The sequence below is a fragment of the Rattus norvegicus genome, chromosome 1, assembly GCF_021556685.1.
Source record: "Rattus norvegicus strain SHRSP/BbbUtx chromosome 1, alternate assembly SHRSP_T2T, whole genome shotgun sequence".
NCBI classification, from domain to species: Eukaryota; Metazoa; Chordata; class Mammalia; order Rodentia; family Muridae; genus Rattus; species Rattus norvegicus.
Window position 1 is genome coordinate 134,426,544 of NC_141534.1, and position 20,281 is coordinate 134,446,824.

At 45.4% G+C, this 20,281-nt stretch overlaps 1 protein-coding gene and 1 pseudogene across 3 annotated transcripts in view; both read right to left on the minus strand.

Moving 5' to 3' along the window:
• Positions 1-20,281, minus strand: part of Pgpep1l (pyroglutamyl-peptidase I-like) — a 29,911-nt gene that overhangs the window by 5,474 nt on the left and 4,156 nt on the right. The window contains exons 2-3 of one of the 3 annotated variants that reach the window (XM_087601188.1): positions 17,683-17,922; positions 14,803-14,855 (exon numbers count right to left, since the gene is read on the minus strand). The exons of 1 other annotated variant lie outside the window; for it this stretch is intronic. Coding sequence is in view for 1 of the 2 variants with exons in the window: in XM_087601183.1 (XP_087457309.1) it covers positions 14,803-14,855 (53 nt within the window). In the remaining variant the exon portion in view is untranslated. The remainder of the gene's footprint in view (positions 1-14,802; positions 14,856-17,682; positions 17,923-20,281) is intronic. One more of the 3 variants, XM_087601183.1, reaches the window with a different exon arrangement.
• Positions 8,039-8,630, minus strand: LOC148007714 (peptidyl-prolyl cis-trans isomerase A pseudogene; annotated as a pseudogene).

Here is a 20,281-nt window from a genome sequence, read left to right on the forward strand (position 1 = left end):
GGGAAATTGGTATGACGTGCCATTCTCAACAGCTGACAGGTGTCTTGCATGCCACAAGGCACATAAATCATCTAGCCTTGCACCCTGCTGCTAATCCAAACACCAACTGTCCAGTGTAATCTGATGAGTCCCTAGTCATCCCTACCGAAGGTACAACAGGGACACTCCACCCCAGGAAGGATGGGGGTTGAAACTTGAGAAGACTCCAGAGACTGGGTGGAGTGCTTAGTCAGGTGTGGACTTCTCCGGGACAATAGGAAGCCATGGAAGGATTATAGCCAGGAAACAAAGAGTTTAGAGCAATCTCTTAAGCAAATGGAGGAGGTGCAGTGCGGCAGGGCTATCTTGGGGTCAGTTTGAAGTATCCAAAGGGAGCTGGTCCCTCGGCTCTGTGTGCCTGGAAGTGGCAGAGAGGTCACTGTGCAGATAAGATTTTAGAAGCAAAAGCCATGGATTTTTTGTTTGTTTGTTTTAAAGAGAGAACAGGAGAGGGAGGGTAGAGGAAAAGAAGGAAGGAAGGAATGAGGAAGAGGAAGAGGGGAGGGAAAAGCAGGAGAAGGGGAGGGGAGGAGAGGGCAGGGGCAGGAGGTAATGGAAGGCTAGGTGAGGCAGAGAAGGATGTAGGCATTCTCCTTCCAGGCAGAGTAGAAATAGCAAAAGGGTTGGAAGAAAGAAAACCAGGAGCCTAAGATCTTAGAAGTGTGCGCATGCCTTTGGTTCCAGTTCAGCCAGGAATGTGAAGCCCATCTTGTGCTTCCATTTCTGCCTGAGCTGTGCCTGACTTCCTTTCCTGGCATTTCCTGGCACCCAACCATATGTATGCCTTCTGGGTAAGATGATTCGTCCACGGATCCAAGGCAGGAGAGCCCAGGTACTTCTCAGGGCTCTGGGGAGGTAGTCCTCAGAGGCAGGTGGGTGACCTCTCTGTCTGTGCTGATCTTCCTGGAGGATGAGGTGCTTCTAGACAAAGGTTGGAACCTCCCAAGCCTCGGCTTCCCTACCTTGTGCAATGCAGACATATGTGCCCATGGGAGTCAGGCAAGGCCGTGCAGCTGGAGGGCCACTTGGAGGAGATGTTCTTTGGATCTTGAAGGGTTAGTTTGGAAGTATACAAAGGTCTCCTCCCTGCTTCCTTTCTCTCTCCTTCCCGCTTTCTCTTCCTTCTTTTCTTCCTTTTTCTTTTTTTTTTTTTTGCATAATTCTTGTCTCTCCTTCCCCTCCCCTGTTCTCCTCCCCCATCTATTCATCTTTCCCCCAACTTATCACGTGGTCACCGTTCATGAGTCTAAAATAGCTCAGTGATCATTTTCTCTGCTTGGCTCCACAAGCAAGAGTAACAATGGGAGGAGGGAGAGAGAGAGTTCCCTTGCTCTGAGGGGGAAAGAAGAGGTGGGGGTGGGGGGAGGGGATCAGGTATACAGAGATCCTGGCCTGGGTTCCAACACCATCCAGGCTGGAGGCTTGTGAAGAGAGCAGTGAAAGCCATACCTGGGAGAGCTCACCAGGTATATGGAGAAGTATTACAGAGCCAAGAATAAGGCTAGGCTGAGTGTTGGAGCAACTTGCCTGGCCTAGCATGAACAAAGTCTTGGGTTCCATCTCCAACACTGAAGAAAGGAAAAGACTGGTAGAGGGAGGAGGCAGGACAGAGGGTGGCCACCAGTGGAGGATGATGTAGCCATTAAGACAAAACGATGTACCAAAGTCCACAGATATTACAAAGACCACTGAAAACCCATCTCCTCTGCGAAGGGAAGCACAGCAGCAGGCCCAGTCCCGAGTTCAGAACCGCTTTACTTGGTAAGATGTTTCCAGGAATATAATGTACCATTTTTCTGAGTTAATGAAGAGTCCAGTCATCATCCTAGGCTGCCCCTGAAGGACCCTTGGCACTGCACTAAGCATCTCCTCCCCGCAGCCTTGGGAACGGTAGATGCCAGCCCCATCCTACTCAGGGGACAACCAAAGTCCACAGGGACACAATTAAATGGAAGACATTTCAGGAAGCAGTGTCAAAAGAGGGATCTCTTGAGAAATCCTGAGGTGCTGGTTAAAGGCGACTCTGCCTGAGCACTGTCAAGTTCTGTCCTCCACATTGGGGGCTTGCCCCAGCCCCCCAGTATCCTTTATGTGATTCTTCCAAACTGATGTGCCAGTCTAGGATGAATGACAGGGATCCTCTATCCTGTCACTGTCTCCAAATATTCTTGATCATGTGTCCCATTAATAAAAACATTTGACAGGGCACGCTACCCCATTAGCTGGTGTCTGGATGACACAGGGCATGACGATGCACACTTCAATATCTCTTCCCTAGTGCTCTGTGGTTAGGATACATGGCACTTGCTCAGGACTCATGCACTGGAGTGGGCTTCGTTGGACAGACGTAAATCTTTAAGGGCCTCTTTCCTTCCTTAACTGCTTTCCCTAATTCTTTACTCTTGTTTGGACCAACATGTCAGCTCCTTTTTGTTTCTGTAGCAGATAAGGGCCTCCGGGAGGGTCGCAGGAATTGTCACTCCTCATTTCCGTGTGGTTCACACTAATTCATTTTATCTACTATGTGTGATGTTGTTACAGATCATTTTTATGAGATTTCTTGATCATAATGTGAGGATTAGTTTAATTAAGGTGGAATAGCCTGACCCAGGAACCCATTAACAGGTTGAAATGCTTTATAACGCACTGAGAGTGAGTAGGTGAAGACAGGCTTTTTTTTTTTTTTTTTTTTTAAGATTTTATTTTTTATTGTATATGAGTACACTGTAGCTGCCTTCAGACACACCAGAAGAGGGCATCAGATCTCATTACAGATGGTTGTGAGCCACCATGTGGTTGCTGGGATTTGAACTCAGGACCTCAGGAAGAGCAGTCAGTGCTCTTAACCACTGAGCCATCTCTCCAGCCCGAAGACAGGCTTTTAAAGCACTGTTGCATCCCTTCCTGAGAAGGATCTCTAGAATCCTGGGCCTGTCTGAGGACCTGTGTAGACACCAAGGAAGGCAGAAGGCCATGCTCTGGCCATTCACCAAGGTGAAGCTCATATTTTTGGTATTTCTGAAGATGTGGAAAACTTGGTAGTTCCTAAACTACCTCTGATTGGTCATATGACCCAGTACCCCACTTCTGAGCATATACCCCAAACTGCAAGTTTGTAGCTCTGTTCACAGTGGTGTAGAAGACGCCATCCAAGTGTCCACAGAAGATGAGCCGGTAAGAAACACAGGCACGATAGGGAATTAGACCACCTTTAAGAAGATCCTGTCTCGGGGTTGGGGATTTAGCTCAGCGGTAGAGCGCTTGCCTAGGAAGCGCAAGGCCCTGGGTTCGGTCCCCAGCTCCGAAAAAAAAAGAACCAAAAAAAAAAAAAAAAAAAGGAGTTCTTAACCTTGTGGGTTGAGACCCCTTTGGCAGTCCTCTATCTCCAAAGATATTTATATTATGATTCGTAACATTAGCAAAATTACAGCTATGAAGTAAGAACAAAAACAATCTTATGGTTGGGGGTCACCACAACATAAGAAAGGTTGAGAACCATTGGTCTAGGTTTTAGGAATGTACCAGTACGCTCAACGGCATGGATGAATCTTGAAAACAGTATCCTAAGCAAAGCAAGCCAGTCACAAAACTCAATATAGTTCCACTTCCACGGAATAACTAACAGCCAGTATCAGAGAGACAGGAAGTAGAATGGTAGGCATCAGAAGCCAAATGGAGGGGGAGGTGGGGACCATGGTTAAATCAGCAGAGTGTCTGTTCTGCAGAGTCAGAAGTTCTAGACACTTGCTGCTCAACAATATGAGTACAAAAGAATACTAGTCACCAGGTCCTGGGGAAGGAGGCAAGAGTGGGATGGGAAAGTACCAGAAACATAGTGGGTGTGAATGGATTCGCTGAACTTACTGATATATATATATTTTATATATATATATTTAACACCATTTAAAAAACTATGGCCTTGGGCTGGAGAGATGGCTCAGAGGTTAAGAGCACTGACTGCTCTTTCAAAGGTCCTGAGTTCAATTCCCAGCAACCACATGATGGCTCACAACCATCTGTAATGGAATCTGACGCCCTCTTCTGGTGTATCTGAGGACAGCTACAGTGTACTTACATAAATAAAATAAATAAATCTTAAAAAAATAAAAACAAAAAAACTATGGCCTTTACCAACACCTTCCCACAAAATGTGTTGTTGTTGCTGTTGCTGTTGCTGTTGTTTTGCTGTTGGGGTGTTTTTTACCTCACTAGTAGAGGTCTGGTCTGGAGAGAGACTATACTGACAGCACAAGGTTTAACTCAGCAGAGATTCCCATCTTTTACACAGGCCAGTAGTGGAGCTGGGATTTTGAACTAAGCCCATCCACTTCTGTATCTGAAAGCCTGCTACAGGTCTCTCAAGTCATCGGAACAGGTGATAACCAAGAGGAAACAGTCACGTGTGTGCTCACATCTGTGCATATGTCTGTAATGCATGTGGAGGCCAGAGGACAACCTCAGATGTCTTCAAACATACTCTGTTTTCTTTTTTTTTTCTTCTTTAAGACAGGGTCTCTCACTGGCCTGGAGCTCACCTTGGGTAAGTGGGACCAGCTTGTCAGTAAACACCAGGGAAGTCCCGTCTCCTCCTCCCCATTCATTGCTGGGATCACAGGCACCCACTACCATGCCCAACTGTTCCCACTTCGGTTCTGGAGTCTTTTTTTTTTTTTCCACCCAGAGCTGAGGACCGAACCCAGGGCCTTTCGCTTGCTAGGCAAGCGCTCTACCACTGAGCTAAATCCTCAACCCCCGGTTCTGGAGTCTTAAAAATGAGAAAAGAGAGGGAGGTTCCAGCAAAAACACACAAAACAAAAATTTGTGGGTTGTGATTGGCTCATTGGTTGGTTGGTTGGCTGGTTTAAAGACAGGTCTTTCTGTGTAACCTGAACTCTCTCTATAAACCAGGCTGGCCTCGAACTCAGAGATCCACTTGTCTCTGCCTCCTGAATACTGGGATTAAAGGAGTGCACCACCACCACCCAGAGACAAGATAAACATTTTAATGGACAGAAGACTGGTAAGGACTGCACCGTTTACCCAGGTTCCTCAGTCTCCCACACACATACCCTGAGTTAGGGTCCTTTAAGGTCCCATCTAGGGCATCACAAACACATTAGTTGTTACATCTCTTACAGCACTTTCTTGTTTTTAATGGCTTTGACAGTTCTGTGGAACACTGGCCGGCCACTGTGTAGCTCGTGCCTCACCTGGAATCAGTCTCCCGCTCTTCTCATAGCAGACTGGGGCCCCAGGGTTGGAGGAGGAAGGCTGTAGAGGCACAGAGTGCCCTTCTGGTGAGGATATCTCAAGGGCACAGACTTGTCACTATAGCTGTTGACTTTGGTCACCTGGCTGGGAAGTCTCTTTCCTTCACTTCACAGCCTGGATTCCGCACCAGGAAGTCCTGCTGCAGTCAGCATCTCAAGAGGAGAATTAAGTTCTCCACAGGGCCGGAAGTATCTGCATAATTTATGCACCTGCGGAAGCAACTTAAAGCTCCCTCTCCCACTCGCTAATTTGCATAGAAAATCTATATAATTTTCTTTAGAGTGGTATAGGCTCCTGGATATTCTTTCCTTTTGTACTTTAGGCTATGGTTTGATTTTTGCATTCTTTTCTACCTGCCTCCTATGTGGGGCCTAACTACTAAGGCCCCTCTGTTCTGGGAATACTTCAGAATACTAATAAATCTGTGGTTTATTAGCTGTACTAAAAGGCGGACTTAAGGCGGGCGCATTTTAAGTAACTGCCCTTCCTCTGTACATCGATGTACATATTCTTCAGTGGAATTTAACTGAAAACTTAGACAGACGTTGGTCACCTGACTCGGGCAGTGTGTCCAGTCTCTTCACCGTCAAGTTCCATTCTTGTTTATTTCTGGGAATTTCCACGTACTGCTCTTTGGATCGTGGTTGACCTCTGTTCACTGGAACCACAGATGAGAAGGGACTATTGCAGAAGGCTATACATGTCCTCCTGCCCCTCACCCTCAGCACATGTGGTATTTCATTGACTTGATGAACTGCTAAAGAAATGCTTTGGTCTCCTGACAGTGGGCGACAGTCACAATCAAGTTCATCCTACTCTTCGTGCGTGCGGGGCAGTTCTTATATATTTCAGCTGCTATGAACAATAATGTTTGGCACTAGGTCTCTGGGGTTGAGCTATGGAGAGCACCTATGTGCCCTTCCTGGGCCACACACACTGCCAGCATGGGAAGCTCTCTGCTCGAGCTGTCTTAACTGAACATAGGAGCAGAGCGCATAGCAGCTGAATAAGAGTGACCCCGGAAATAAGCCCCCAAAATGTCTGATCTGAACTCAGATTCCAAAGACAGTTCTAGAAAGCTACCTGAGCCTCACCTCTACACTCATGTCCACTCTTATTATAAACATGGCACAAATCACTTCACTGGGATTGTCATACCTGGGGCTCCAACATTTGTAGGGGCCCTCCCAGCCTGGGGTTGCCAGCCAGATACCAGTTGGAAGCTTAGCACTGGACTTGACTCCATTACAGTCCTCTGGGTTCCTTTTCTCCTCAAACTGTATATTTTGTAGTTTTCCTTGGTTAGCTTGGTGCTCTTCATTACAGATCTGCGTAACTATGGTCACTAATAACCAAGCAACAAAGTCAGTGCTAGACTTTTTGGAAATCTCCTAGAGACAAATCTACTAAAGATGTTAATTCGTAACTTTTCTATTTAAGGTCAAGTAGATTTTTGGGGGAGAACAAGGGCAGAATGTACCCACAGTCTTTGCCAAAATATCACAAAAATGGTCTCTAAGTTGCATACTGATATTCTGTGTTTTGGAAATTTCTGGTTTCTTCAGAGACTTGCTTGTGTCATGTGATTTTTTTCTTTCCTGGAAACTGTCTTGTGAGAGGATGTTTTTGCTGAAGCAGACATGTGGGAGGGTGTTTTGCTAAGAACAAACACATGGTGATTTTCCAGAAGCAGCCTGGGGAAAGGGCATGTGATGTTCTGCTAGAGCGGACCCTCGAGAGAGCAAGAGTGTGAGGTTTGGAAAAGGTATAAATATAGTCCCTCAGACAGTGAACGATGCTGTGTGGTATCGGTTCGCCTTGCCATCTTTTGCTGGTCCTCATTTGTTGTGACTCCATAGACAGGAACACAACAAAAGAACTTCCGGGGTGTTCTGGCTGCTTCCTGCCACTGCCTCAGACTTGGGCTGATTGGCTGAGCCTCAAGGTTTCTCCTGGATCAACCTGCCTTTGCTGATTCGTGAATGGTGTTTACAAGTGGATTGAGCTGTCCCTGTTGTTTCGAGTGAACTGTACTGCTAATATTCTGGCAACACAGACTGGATTTGCTCCAAAGAACTCTTTCTAAACAGGCCCACATCCTCCTTTGTCCTATTAACCTTTCCTTTCCACTCCCTCTGGTGGGTGTGGGCTAGAAAGGAGGTTAAAGCACTTAAGAATCCTTAGAAAAGTAGGTTTTGAAAAATCTAGGCCTACAATTCTTCTTCTCTAAAACCAGTGTCCCCCGTAATTCAAATCACCCTCAGCACCATCTTCCATGGTCCTATTGGTACTGCCTGTGATGCTCCACTTGAACCACTCAACTATTTTCCTAATCCAAAGTCCACATTCCACCACCAAGAAACTTGTCAGGCCTAGCACAGCAAAATCCCAGTTCTTGGACTAACTTTTCTGATATTAGCCCACCCTCAGTGACCACTTCCTCCCACAAGGACATACCTCCTAATGCCACTCCCTAAGCATCCAAATACGAGTCTATGGGAGCCATTCTTTTTTCTTATTTTTTTTTCTTTTCTTTTTTTAGGAGCTGGGGACCGAACCCAGGGCCTTGCGCTTGCTAGGCAAGCGCTCTACCACTGAGCTAAATCCTCAACCCCCTTTTTTCTTATTTTTTATCCATAATCATAAACTTAACTTTGCAATCTAGCTAGACTTGAAGAGGAGTGAGGAAAATATGGAGCCCAAAGAACTTCAGTGAGAGCAGAGATTACAGGCTGTGTGAGCAGCTGGGGTGGGGGCATTCTCCTGAGCTACAGAAGGAATGGTTTGATGGGTAAAATGCCCGCAGGTCAAAAGAAATTAGAGCTGTCCACAGTCTTCTTGTTGGTTTTGCCCTTCCTGGACCCATGGATGCTCCATGGCTTCCACAGTGTTCGTGCCTTCTTTCACCTTCCCAAAGGCCGCACACTTGTTATCAAGCCACTCAGTCTTGTCAGTGCAGATAAAAAACCCGGAACCATTTGTGTTTGGTCCAACATTTGCCATGGACAAGATGCCAGGACCTGTATGCTTCAGGATGAAGTTCTTACCCTCCAATTTCTCTCCCTAGATGGACCTACCATTATGGCCCGTGACCTCACCACCCTGCCACATGAATCCTGGCATAATTCTGTGACAGGAGGAACCCTCATAGCCAGATCCTTTCTCTCCAGTGCTCAGAGCACAAAAGTTTTCTACTGTCTCTGGAACGTTGTCTGCAAACAGCTCCAAGGAGACATGGCCCAAGGACTTGCCATCAGCCATGATGTTGAAGTACACGGTGGGGTTGACCATGTTGAGCATGCGGCAAAAAGCGTCTGCAGTGTCTGCAAAGCCTATGGGAGCTATTCTTATTCAAATCACCACACCTAGAACCTGAAACTTAGATTGTGGGCAATGATGATGCTGCATATGTCACTGCAGAAACCTTGGGCTTGCAGAGGGGAGATGGGGTGGCTCAGTGTTAAACACCTGGGCTCATAATCAACAGCATAGAGTCACTCTCTTGCGAACTTCAGAAAATGCCTCTTTTACTGTGAACTTTTAGACTCCATGCTATTTTTTCTGCATTTTCTTTTCCTTCCAACATTCTTCTCCCACTTATGAGTGGCCACAACAACAAAAAACAACTTCCCGTGATGGTTTGCCACTAGCTCACCCCATCCTGAAGAGGTGAGATGCTATGGAAATTAACACTTTTTTCCCCTTTCCCATCTGTAACCCATGTGTTCTCAGTCATAAAGCTTTGTACAGATCATTAAACATTGCCTGGGAATGTACACGATAGTGATAAACTTTAATTTTACTGGAAGAATACAAGAGGATAGAAAGAAAGTTACCCACTCCCGCCCTCAGTGACTCAGTGGCCATCTATGGGGTAAAGATACACTGATGTTGGTCATCACAGAAAACATGTAGCTTGTACACACTCAGATTGTTTAGGGCATCTCAGCCTGTTTGTCTATCTTTCCAATAGTCAGGGTATGTTATGAAATAGCTCAGCTCTTTACCTAGTATGGTCCCTTAGATGGCCATTCCTACTGTGGACACTGTTGGCTGCTTGCCAGCATTTTTGGTGGCTATCAAAAACCAAATACGAAGATGCTAAACCAAAAGAAGAGTCCACTGACATGTTAGGGAGGACACAGTATAACCCAAGTTGACCCATGGGGGTGGAATCACCCTGCACATTGACAGCAAAGAGTTTGTAACCAACTCTAGCCAAAGGAAGAACACAAGGAAGGGAGAACGGAAGCAAGACCCAGAATCGAGGGCCAAAAAGGAAGGCAAACTCTGGTACCAGGATACTGAGCATGGCGCAGCCACCCTCAGGAACCTCGCTTTCCAGATGTCAATGCAGGTGTGTTGCCGACTGTCACCTAGGTTCCTGTTCTGGTTGCCATTCTTTGGTTCTATTAGAAGCAAGAAGATCAAGCAGACTCTGCTCCAGAATCTGTCCTGAGGAGATCATGGATATGGGCTTCTGTTTGAAGGCCACCATGACGAGAGTCATGGGAGAGAGAAGACACCTTTCACTGTTGTGCATTTTAGTTCCTTCCTTTCGTTAGGCCTGGAATTATGAACTACTACTATGACATGTTACAAACAATGCCGATATGGATCGTTTGTTTGCTGTTTTGATTTTCAAGACGGGTTTTTATGTGTAGTCCTGGCTGATCTGGAATGCACTCTGTATACAAGGCTGCCCTTGAACTCAGAGATCTACCTGCTTCTCTACTTCTTGAATACTAGGATTAAAAGTGTGTCATTGGGGCTGGAGAGATGGCTCAGCCGTTAAAGGCTAGGCTCACAACCAAAAGTGTGTCATTGTTGCCTGGTGCTGGTGCAGAGTTTTACCCTCAGATCCACCATTTTCCCTGAGTTTTGTACCATCTGTGGTGGTTTGAATAGGAATGGATAGAGACTCATGTGTTTGAATGCTTGGCCTATAGGGAATAGCACTATTAAGAGGTGTGGCCTTCTTGGAGTAGGTGTGGCTTTACCGGAGAAATTGGATCACTATGGGGGCAGGCTTGGAGGTCTCCTGTGCTCAAGGTAGCACACAGTCTCCTTCTGCTGCCTGTGGATCAAGATGTAGAACTCTCAGCTCTTTCTCCAACACCAGGCCAGCCTGCCTACCTCCACGCTCCCAGTCATGACGATAATGGACTAAACCTCTGACACCACAAGCCACCCCCAATCTGTGGTCATGGTTTCTCTTCACAGCAATAAAACCCTGACTAAGACACCCTTTTCGTGATAATTGTCTTCTCTTCTGCACTCCCCTTATATTGTCCTTCTGAGAGTAAACCTGGCATTTATGTTTGTGAAAATGTCTTTACTTCAGCCTTATTCTTTTTTTTTAAAGATTTATTTTTATTTTAATTATGTACATATGTGTATGGAGGTACAGGGCACATGAATGTAAGTGCTCACAGAGGTCAGAGATTCCCTTTGGAGCTGAGATGACAGGGAACTACCTGACCTGGGTGCTGGAAATTGACTCAGGTCCTTAACAAAAGCAGTCAGTGCTCATAACCACTAAGCCATCTCTCCAGCCCCAACCTTATTCTTGAGGAATGATCTCCTAGGTACACAATTTCTGTTCAGCAGTTATAATTTTGGCATTTTGTAGGTTATTACTGTACTGCTTTTGAGCTTGTATTGCTATTTTTGAGAAAGTTAGCCTTAGACTAGTTAGAGTATCCATTTTTGTAAGTGAACCATCTTCTCCCTCTGGCTACTTTAAAGCCTTAATCAGTCTTTTGCAGTCTGCAGCTCAACTATGTTTAGGTGTGGATTTTCTCTGTTTTTATGTCTGTGGATTCAAGTATTTCATCAGTTCTGGAATATTCTTTCTTAAAAAAGATTTATTTATTTTATGTATACGAGTACACTGTAGCTGCCTTCAGACACACCAGAAGAGGGCACCAGATCCCATTTACAGATGGTTGTGAGCCACCATGTGGTTGCTGGGAATTGAACTCAGGACCTCAGGAAGAGCAGTCAGTGCTCTTAACCACGGAGCCATCTCTCCTATCCCTCTGGAACATTCTTAGCCATTGTGTCTTTGTTAGGATTTCCATTTTTGTGAAGAGACACCATGACCAAGGCAATTTTTAGAAAGGAAAACATTGAATTGAGGGCTGGCTGGCTAACAGGCTCCGAGGTTTAGCCTATTATCGTCATGGCAGGAAGCATGGCAGCATCCAGGCAGACACGGTGCTGGAGGAGGAGCTGAGAGTTCCACATCTTGATCCACAGGCAACAGAAGGAGACTGTGCGCCCCACTGGGTGTAGCTTGAGCATAGGAGACCTCAAAGCCTGCCCCTACAGTGTTGTTTCCTCCACCAAGGTCAAACATCCAACAAGGCCACACCTCCTAACAGTGCATTCCATGTAGGCCAAGCCTTCAAACACAGGAGTCTATGGGACCAAAGCTATTCCAACCTACACGTTGTATATTTGAATATCTCTTCCTTCCAGTCTCATTTTCATCTGGAATTCTACTTAAAAAGAAATTCCCTTTACTATTTACATTATCTCCCCTACACTTGTTTGCCCACCTTTATGTTGCCCTTTGAATAATATCTTCATATCTATAGTCTAGTTTACTAACTTTTTTCTTCGTCTGTTTCTGAACTGCTATGTATGTGTGCATATGGGTAAAGTCTAACATCTGTCTGTCTATCTATCTATCTATCTATCTATCTATCTATCTATCTATCTATCTAATATAGCTATCTAATTTATCTATCATCTACCTCCTAAGAGATAGCTTATTCACCAGCCATGTACTTAACCTATTTAAATTTAACCATTCCATACCTTTCAGTATGTTCAGAGTTATATACCCATCACCATCAAGAGTTATATAATCAACTATCACCACAATCAGTGTCAGAGCCTTTGAATTACAACCTAAAGAATCCCAAAGAAGTATGTGGGAGGCTCAGTGGGTAAAGGTTTGTGATACCTAAACCTGATGACTGAGTGAGTTCCATCCCTAGGTCCTACACAGGGGAAGAAGGGCTCTAACTCCTACATATTGTCCTTTGACCTCCATAGGCAAGAGATGGTATGCATATACACAGACAGAAAGACAGGCAGACAGGCAGACAGACAGACAGACACACACACACACACACACACACACACACACACACACACACACACACACACGAGCTGAGGGAAGTAAACAAAGTAAGCAAACACAGGAAGGGGAGGTAAGGGCAAACTCTGTGTTCAGGGCTGGGGATGTGGCTCAGTTAGCAGAGCACTTGGCTAGCATGCATGTGGCCTGTATTCCCAGGACTAGGGAGGTAGAGGCAGTAGAATCAGAAGTTCAAGGTTATGCTCAGCTATAGGGTGAGTATGAAGCCTCACTCTAGGTTAGCTTATATGGAAACCTATCTCACAAAGAAAAAGAAAACAACATTGTAAGTAACAAGGGGCTAGAGATGCAGTCTAGGCTCCACCTTTAGGCCAGACCATTGCAAAGGATCTTGGGCCTAAACCTCTGACTGCTGCAGACTCTTAGGAAGTTCTTTTGTTTTTTAACTATATTTTATTTATATGAGTACACTGTACAGCTGTCTTCAGACACACCAGAAGAGGGCATCCGATCCCATTACAGATGGTTGTGAGCCACGATGTGGTTGCTGGGAATTTAACTCAGGATCTCTGGAAGAGCAGCCAATTTACTCTTAATGGCTGAGCCACCTCTCCAGCCCATGAAGTTTCTTGTGAGAATTTAAAATTCAAACTTCTGGGTCAGCTTCAAGAGGCAGAGGCAGGCAGATCTCTGAGTTCCAGGACAGCCAGGGCTACCTAGAGAAATCCTGTCTTGAAAAACCAAACCACTGTAATGAGATCTGATGCCCTCTTCTGGTGTAACTGAAGACAGCTACAGTGTGCTTATATATAATAAATATTAAAAAAAAGAGAAAGAGAGAAAGAAAAAAAAGAAAAAAAAGAAAATGTATGAGTGTGTGTGTGTGTGTGTGTGTGTGTGTGTGTGTGTGTGTGTGTGTGTAGAAGTCTTAGAGCTATCCTTGGCTGTCTGCATGTCTGACTATATGCCTTCTGAGAATCCCTAGCCCATGTCTTCCTGCTTTGTTTCACCAACTTAGCCTTGAGCCTCCTTAGCTACTTTTCTTTGCTGCACAAATGGGAGAAGCACCCAGTCAAGGCATATCATCCAACGACCAAAGACAAACCTTTTTTCCAGGGATCACTGGCTTGTCTCCCCTCCAACATGACTTTGATCACTAGGAGTCCCATGCACTGGGGTTTCCGAACCGCCACAAGTAATGCTTGCTCTCTCTTCTTCCACTTCCTGTGCTGATCTGACACTCTCATCCCATGTGCCTGCAGTTGTGAATCTAACAGAAAAACCCCTTGGTGGGAATGGACTACCTGTGAGCATGCCCAACCAGTCCTTGAGACATCACGTGGTCATGTGACTTCCTTAACCATCACATTTGCATATATATAAATTAAATACACACACACACACACACACACACATACACACACACACACACACACACACACACACACACACACACACACACACGGAAACAGAAAACTTGGGCAAGCTTGTTTGCATGCTACTACTTGCAACTGTGGAAACTGAGAGGCAAACCGAAAGCAATCTGGCTCTTTTCCATTGTTCATGGCTGCAGAAAGAAACAAAAGGGTCTGGGACCACTGGGGACTCCCCAGAAGTCCTGCTGATCAGAGATTGGCTGCAGAAAGCCAGGAGCTTGTGAAAGTCCACTACTGGCCTCTCTGTTACTTCATGTGCTACAGCAAGGCTTGGCAGTAAGTCCAAGGGTCCCTGGGCTTTTTCATGATTGGAAAAGCAAAAGTCCAAAAGCTAACTCAAGGATCAAGAGTCTCCTGCCTGCCCTTGTGCTGTCAGACCACAAAGTCAGTGCCCCAGTGGCCTTCAGTGCAGGACACTAGTGGCCTTGCTGCATTTTTCAGCTAGACAGGGAAACCCTGAGAATAGACTCCAGGCCCCATATTTGGCTTGATCCAACAGAGTGTGGGGTTGAAAGTGAAATGTGAACAGGCAGCTTTCAATACCCCAGGCCTCTAGGTGACACCCACAGGAGGACTGATGGCCGGCAATTGGCCTAGGGTGGTGGGGGCAGGTCAGGGACAGTGTGTGGTCAGAGGACATACTTTCTCCTGGTCGGCTCCTCCTTAAAAGCAAGTGTGCTGTTGACGGTAATGGCTATTGACCCGGTGTTCAGCCATGCCCCATGCCATGCTCACACAGGGCAGCGATCTCATCTTAGCAGTGTCCCTTAGGGAGAAATACCTGAGCAGACAAGTCACATCACTCAGGACCAAAAACAAGCCTTTCTGCCAGAGGTCGCCTGCCTGCCTTCCCTCCAAGGCAACTCTGGTTTCTTTGGAGTCCCATGCACTGGGGTTTCTCAAGAACCACAGAAGGAACCAGGTTGGCCCTGGGGCAGGATTTACCTTCACCGCTTCCCAGCTGGAATTCACCAGGTGCTGCCGGAAGGGCCCAAAACCTGAAACCAAAGATACCCAGGTTTGCTCAAACCAGCCCACAACACCCAGTTACAAGTTCTGCCACCCGGTAACAAGTTCCCATAGGCCCCAGAGAACCACAACCTCGCTAAACTGGGGGCTTCCTCAGAATTGTCTGTACGAAACATAGTCAGGGATCCCAAAAGGGAGTGTGTGGGAGAAATGACTCAGAAGTTAAAAGTACCTCCTGCTGGCCATGGCTGCGGGTTGCTGTGATAAACTACCCCAAACCATCCTGGGTAGGGTGGGGTTGTTTTGGTTTATGTTATTTCCTGTCAACAAGGAAAGCCAAGGAGGAACCCGGAGGCAGGGGGCACAGAAGGACTCTACTTACCGGCTTGCTTATACAACTCAGGACCACCTGCCTGGGGGTGGCTCTTAGCTTGCCTATCCCTTCTTTATGAATTAGCAAATAGATAAATTAAATAAATGCCCCCACAGACAGGTATTTAGGTTGAATCTGATGGAGGCAATTCAGTTGAAGATCCCCCTCTTTTTTGGTGTGTCAAATTGACAACAAAGATAAGCCACCATGCTGCTCTTCCAGAGGACTGAGTTCAGTTCCCAGCACCCATGTTCAGAGCTGCACAATATCTGAAACTCCAGCTCCAGGAGATCTGTTTTCTTCTCAGGCATAAAAACACAGGCACATATGTTCAAGTGCGTGTGTGTGTGTGTGCACGCATATACAAACACACACACACACACACACACAGTAACAGATTCATAACTAAAAGACTGGTCTGGGGGCTAGAGAGATGGCTCAGTGGTTAAGAGCACTGACTGCGGGGTTGGGGATTTAGCTCAGTGGTAGAGCACTTGCCTAGCAATCGAAAGGCCCTGGGTTCAGTCCCCAGCTCTGGAAAAAAAAAAAGAAAAAAAAGAAAAAAAGAAGAGCACTGACTGCTCTTCCAAAGGCCCTGAGTTCAATTCCCAGCACCCACATGGTAGCTCACAACCATCTATCATCGTTGCGATGACCATTTCTGCTGTGTCTAAAGACAGCTACAGTGTGTTCGTATACATAAAATAAATTAATAGATTTAAAAAAAGAAAGAAGGGGTTGGGGATTTAGCTCAGTGGTAGAGCGCTTGCCTAGCAAGCGCAAGGCCCTGGGTTCGGTCCCCAGCTCCGGGAAAAAAAAAAAAAAAAGAAAAGAAAAAACAAAACAAAAAAAAAGAAAGAAAGACTGGTCTGATCCACTTTCACAAGTCCCCACAAGCGCTGGAATGAAATCCAGACTGTATTAGTTGGCTTTTCTCATAGTTGTTACAGAATACCTAACGGAAACAGCTTCAGGGCAGGGAGGATTTATTCTGACTCATGGTTCAGAGGGCCAAGTCCATCACAGTAGGACAAGGTTGTTTGGGTATGAGAAGAAGAGCCAGGCTGTGGGTTGTTCATAAATAGCAGCAGTCAGGAGTGAGTGCTTCTGCTGAATGGGAAGTGGAGCTACAGGTGCCAAGGTTTGTTTCCAAGCCACTTCCTCCATCAAGACTCTACTCCTTAAAGACTCCACAGGCCTCTCCAGGACCGCAACCCCAGCTAGTGGCCAACTATTCAAGTACATGAATTTCACATTCAAACTGTAATACAAGCCTTGTGGAGGACCAGAAATAAACCCTTGTGAGCATGCCCAGTGGCTGTTGACAAACGCACCAAAGAAGACCCCATTTTCAATAAATGGTATTGTAGCAACGGGACACTTGGAATGACTATTGTTAACTGTTAACAGGATCTAGAATTGCCTGGGAGCCAGGCCTCTCTGCATACAATAGGAAGCATATTTAGATAGTGTTCACTGAAGTGGGAAGACTTGTCCACTGTGGGTGGTGTCATTCCCCGGCTGGGGATCGTGGCCTGTCTAAGTAGAGAAGGGGGCTGCATTCATCTCTCTGCTTCCTGATCGGAGACTCAATCCTGCCACAGTGACTTCCCTGGTACAGTAGACTGCCATTGAACTATGGGCCAGAGTAAACCCTTTCTCCCCTAAGTTGCCTTTGTCAGGGTATTTTCTCACAGCACCAGAAAAGTAATTAAGACAGAAACCAAGAGGCAAAATCCTGCTCTCTTATGGCCTACAGCTGAGACATACATAAATTCAAAATGGAGAGCAAGGCCTTAGATGCAAGAAGACTGAAACTTTTAGAGGAAAGAAAAGTGGGTGGGTGGGGGGTGTCTCAGGATCCTTGATCCAAAAAGAAAACACGGACTCATAATAATCACAGACGTTGAGGTCGCTGTGGGTACGGCTCATAGGGTGATAGGGGTACAGGTAATGTGCCCAGAGCCTTGGGTTCAACCCTAAGCATGAAAAAGAAAAGAAAGCACAGACTTAGTAGGTAAAGCGTTTGCCCGGCCTGGGGTTCAAACCTAGCCATAAAAGCAGCCATGATAGAGCACATGTGTAACCCGAGGAGATCAGATGTCTAAGGCCATCCTCTGCTACACAGTAAGTGTATCAAGTTGGAGGCTAACCAGAGCTTCAGGAGATCTTTATGGGAAGGTGGTTTTGGATTTAAGGACAGGGTGTGGTATGAGGGGTCCAGCTGTGGTTCTGTATCCTCCGCTTCCTCCCTCTCAAGGTTTTCAGACGCCACTGCACACTGGATGGGAAGGATGAGACAGAGTCCAGAATGGATGGTGTCTACAGGATCAGGGCGAGGCTGGGAGTGTGGTGTGTGTGTGTGTGTGTGTGTGTGTGTGTGTGAGAGAGAGAGAGAGAGAGAGAGAGAGAGAGAGAGAGAGACTTCTCCAACCATCTTCAAAGAAACAGCTCTCTTACACAATCTTGGCTTCCGAGCTTACCTCTACTGCAGTGGTGTGATGGTTTGCATATGCTTGGCCCAGGGAGTGGCACTATTAGAAGGTGTAGCCTTGTTGGAGAAAGTGTGTCACTGTGGGGGTGGGCTTGGAGATCCTCCTCCTAGTTGCCTGAGGATGCTCAGTCTGTTCCTGGCTTCCTTCAGGTGAAGATGTAGAACTCAGTTCCTCCTGCACCATGCCTGCCTGCTCCCGCCTTGATGATAATGGGCTGAACCTCTGAACCTGTAAGCCAGCCCCAATTAAATATTGTCCTTTATAAAACTTGCATTGGTCATGGTATCTCTTCACAGCAGTAAAACCCTAACTAAGACAGGTGGGCTTGTATGAATACACTTTATTTGGGGTGAGCCAGGGTTATATATGGACCTTGGAGAGTTGGAAGTTGTTTTCAAGGTAAATGGACATCCTTGGTTGGAGTTTAAAGTTCTGTGAACACCTTCGCTGTAATGAAGAGGCATTCCAGGAATCCCAGGTACTGGCTGGTTTGGTTCTTATCAGGAAAAAGAGGAAGTCTGAAAGTCTGCCGAGGAAGACTTCCTACACAAGGATTCCCACACAAGGTCAGAGAAGGGGAAGACCAGCTGGTAAACAGCCCTCCATGTTGCAACAAGTTAGAGGAGCCACCTGGACATGGTAGATTTCAACCTTACTTAGCAGGGTTTCTCCACAACAGGGTTTCTCTGTGTAACCTTGGAACTCACACTACAGACCAGTTCATAGGGATCTGCCTGTCTGCTGGGACTAAAGGTGTGTGCACCACCATCACCACTGAAGAGTCTGTCTTAAAACAAAACAAGACAAACAAACAAACAAAAAATAAAACAACAGAGTTTAAGAGTGTCTGCTCTTTTTAAAAACTCTGTTAAGAGGGAGAAAAGTGATTACAGGGAACAGTCTAAAAGCATGTATTTGTTGAATGAAAACGATTATGGGGTATATTTAAAAGGTCTAATTAAAGACTAGGCAAGAGAAATGAGGAGTTTGTCACTGCAGGGAACTTACACAGTCACCACAGAAGCACATGAGAGAATGTTTTAACTTCATAGTTCAGAGCCTCAGAGAGGCTGGTCATGCTGGTAAAAGCCCTGCACCTGGGAGGCTGAGGTAGGAGAATCAAAAGTTCCGGGCTAGCCTGGGCTACATAGCAAAATCCTGCATCGAAATAAAATAAATTGTTGTATCTTATCACAGCAACAGTACAAGTAGAACAGTTATTAACAGCCTGTGGAAGACATATAGATGGGTTACAGTTAGGGTATTACAAAGAACACTACTGTGAACAATAATTTCCAGTTCTGAGATTAATGTTCAATTAATAATATTAATTAGTAGTAATAAATAGTAATGTCCATGTAATAATAAGACATTAAAAGGAAATATGACCACAGTGAAATATGGCAACCATCTACAAATGCTGGGAGGAATGAGAAACTGGGTCTCACATATTGATGGGAATGAGAAACACCACTTTGCATATGATGATAGATTTTCTTTTTAAGAACTGATAGTGGACTAATCAATAAACACATCTACACCTGGACAGTGTAGACTATCTATATGTTCTTCCACAGGTTGTTAATAACTGTCCTACCTTTACTGTTGCTGTGATAAAGACAACAACAACAACAACAACGAAAATCAACTTAGAGGAGAAGGGAATTCATTTTAGTTTATAATTATGTTATAATCCATCACTGTGGGGAAGTCAAGGAAGGGAGTTCAAACAACTAGTCATATAGCATCCACATCAAAGAGGAGAGAAATGCATTCATGTTCACGTGCTTGTGCTCAGCTTGATTTCTCCACTCTCCTACAGCTCAAGGATCCCCAGTCTATGGAATGGTACCACCCACAGTGGGCTGGGCCTTCTCATATCAATCAGTTAATTGTCTTAATTGTGGGCACAGACATACCCACAGGCCAACCATTCCTAGGGAATGTTGACATGCCCACAAGCCAACCATTGCCTAGGGAATGGTACTGCCTACAGTAAACTGAGTTTTCTTACATCAATTAGCTTGACTAAGATAATCCCCAAAAGACATACTCACAAGTCAACCTAATTCCTCAGCAGTTCTTCAATGGGACTCTCTTCAGGTGATTTTATCAAGTTGACAATTAAAGTTAACCATCAAAACAACTTAACAAGCTATGGAGCGATCCATATTGTAGAATATTATTCTGCCATGAAGAGGGGCCAGAAAGTAGAAACAACCTACAAGTTTATAAATTGATGAGTGAAAACAAATGAGGAGTAATCCATACAGTGAAATACTTTGTGGCAAAAGGACCTGAAGTATTGATACATACTACAACATGGATGAAACAAACTGTTTCAAAACACAACATCTTCTAAATCCATGTGTGCTAGATGTCCTGATTAGGCACAGTTATAAAGAGAGAAAGTGAATTTGCCATTCCCCGGGGATGTACTTATTGAATATGGGCTGTGACATTGATGGGATCTCTTTTAGCATCTATTTCTCTGTATCTATACTAAGAGGCATCGAAATGAAAACTTTAAATGAGTGCGGTGTACAGCATGAGAAGTGTGAGTATGTATGTGTGCTACATGACATGC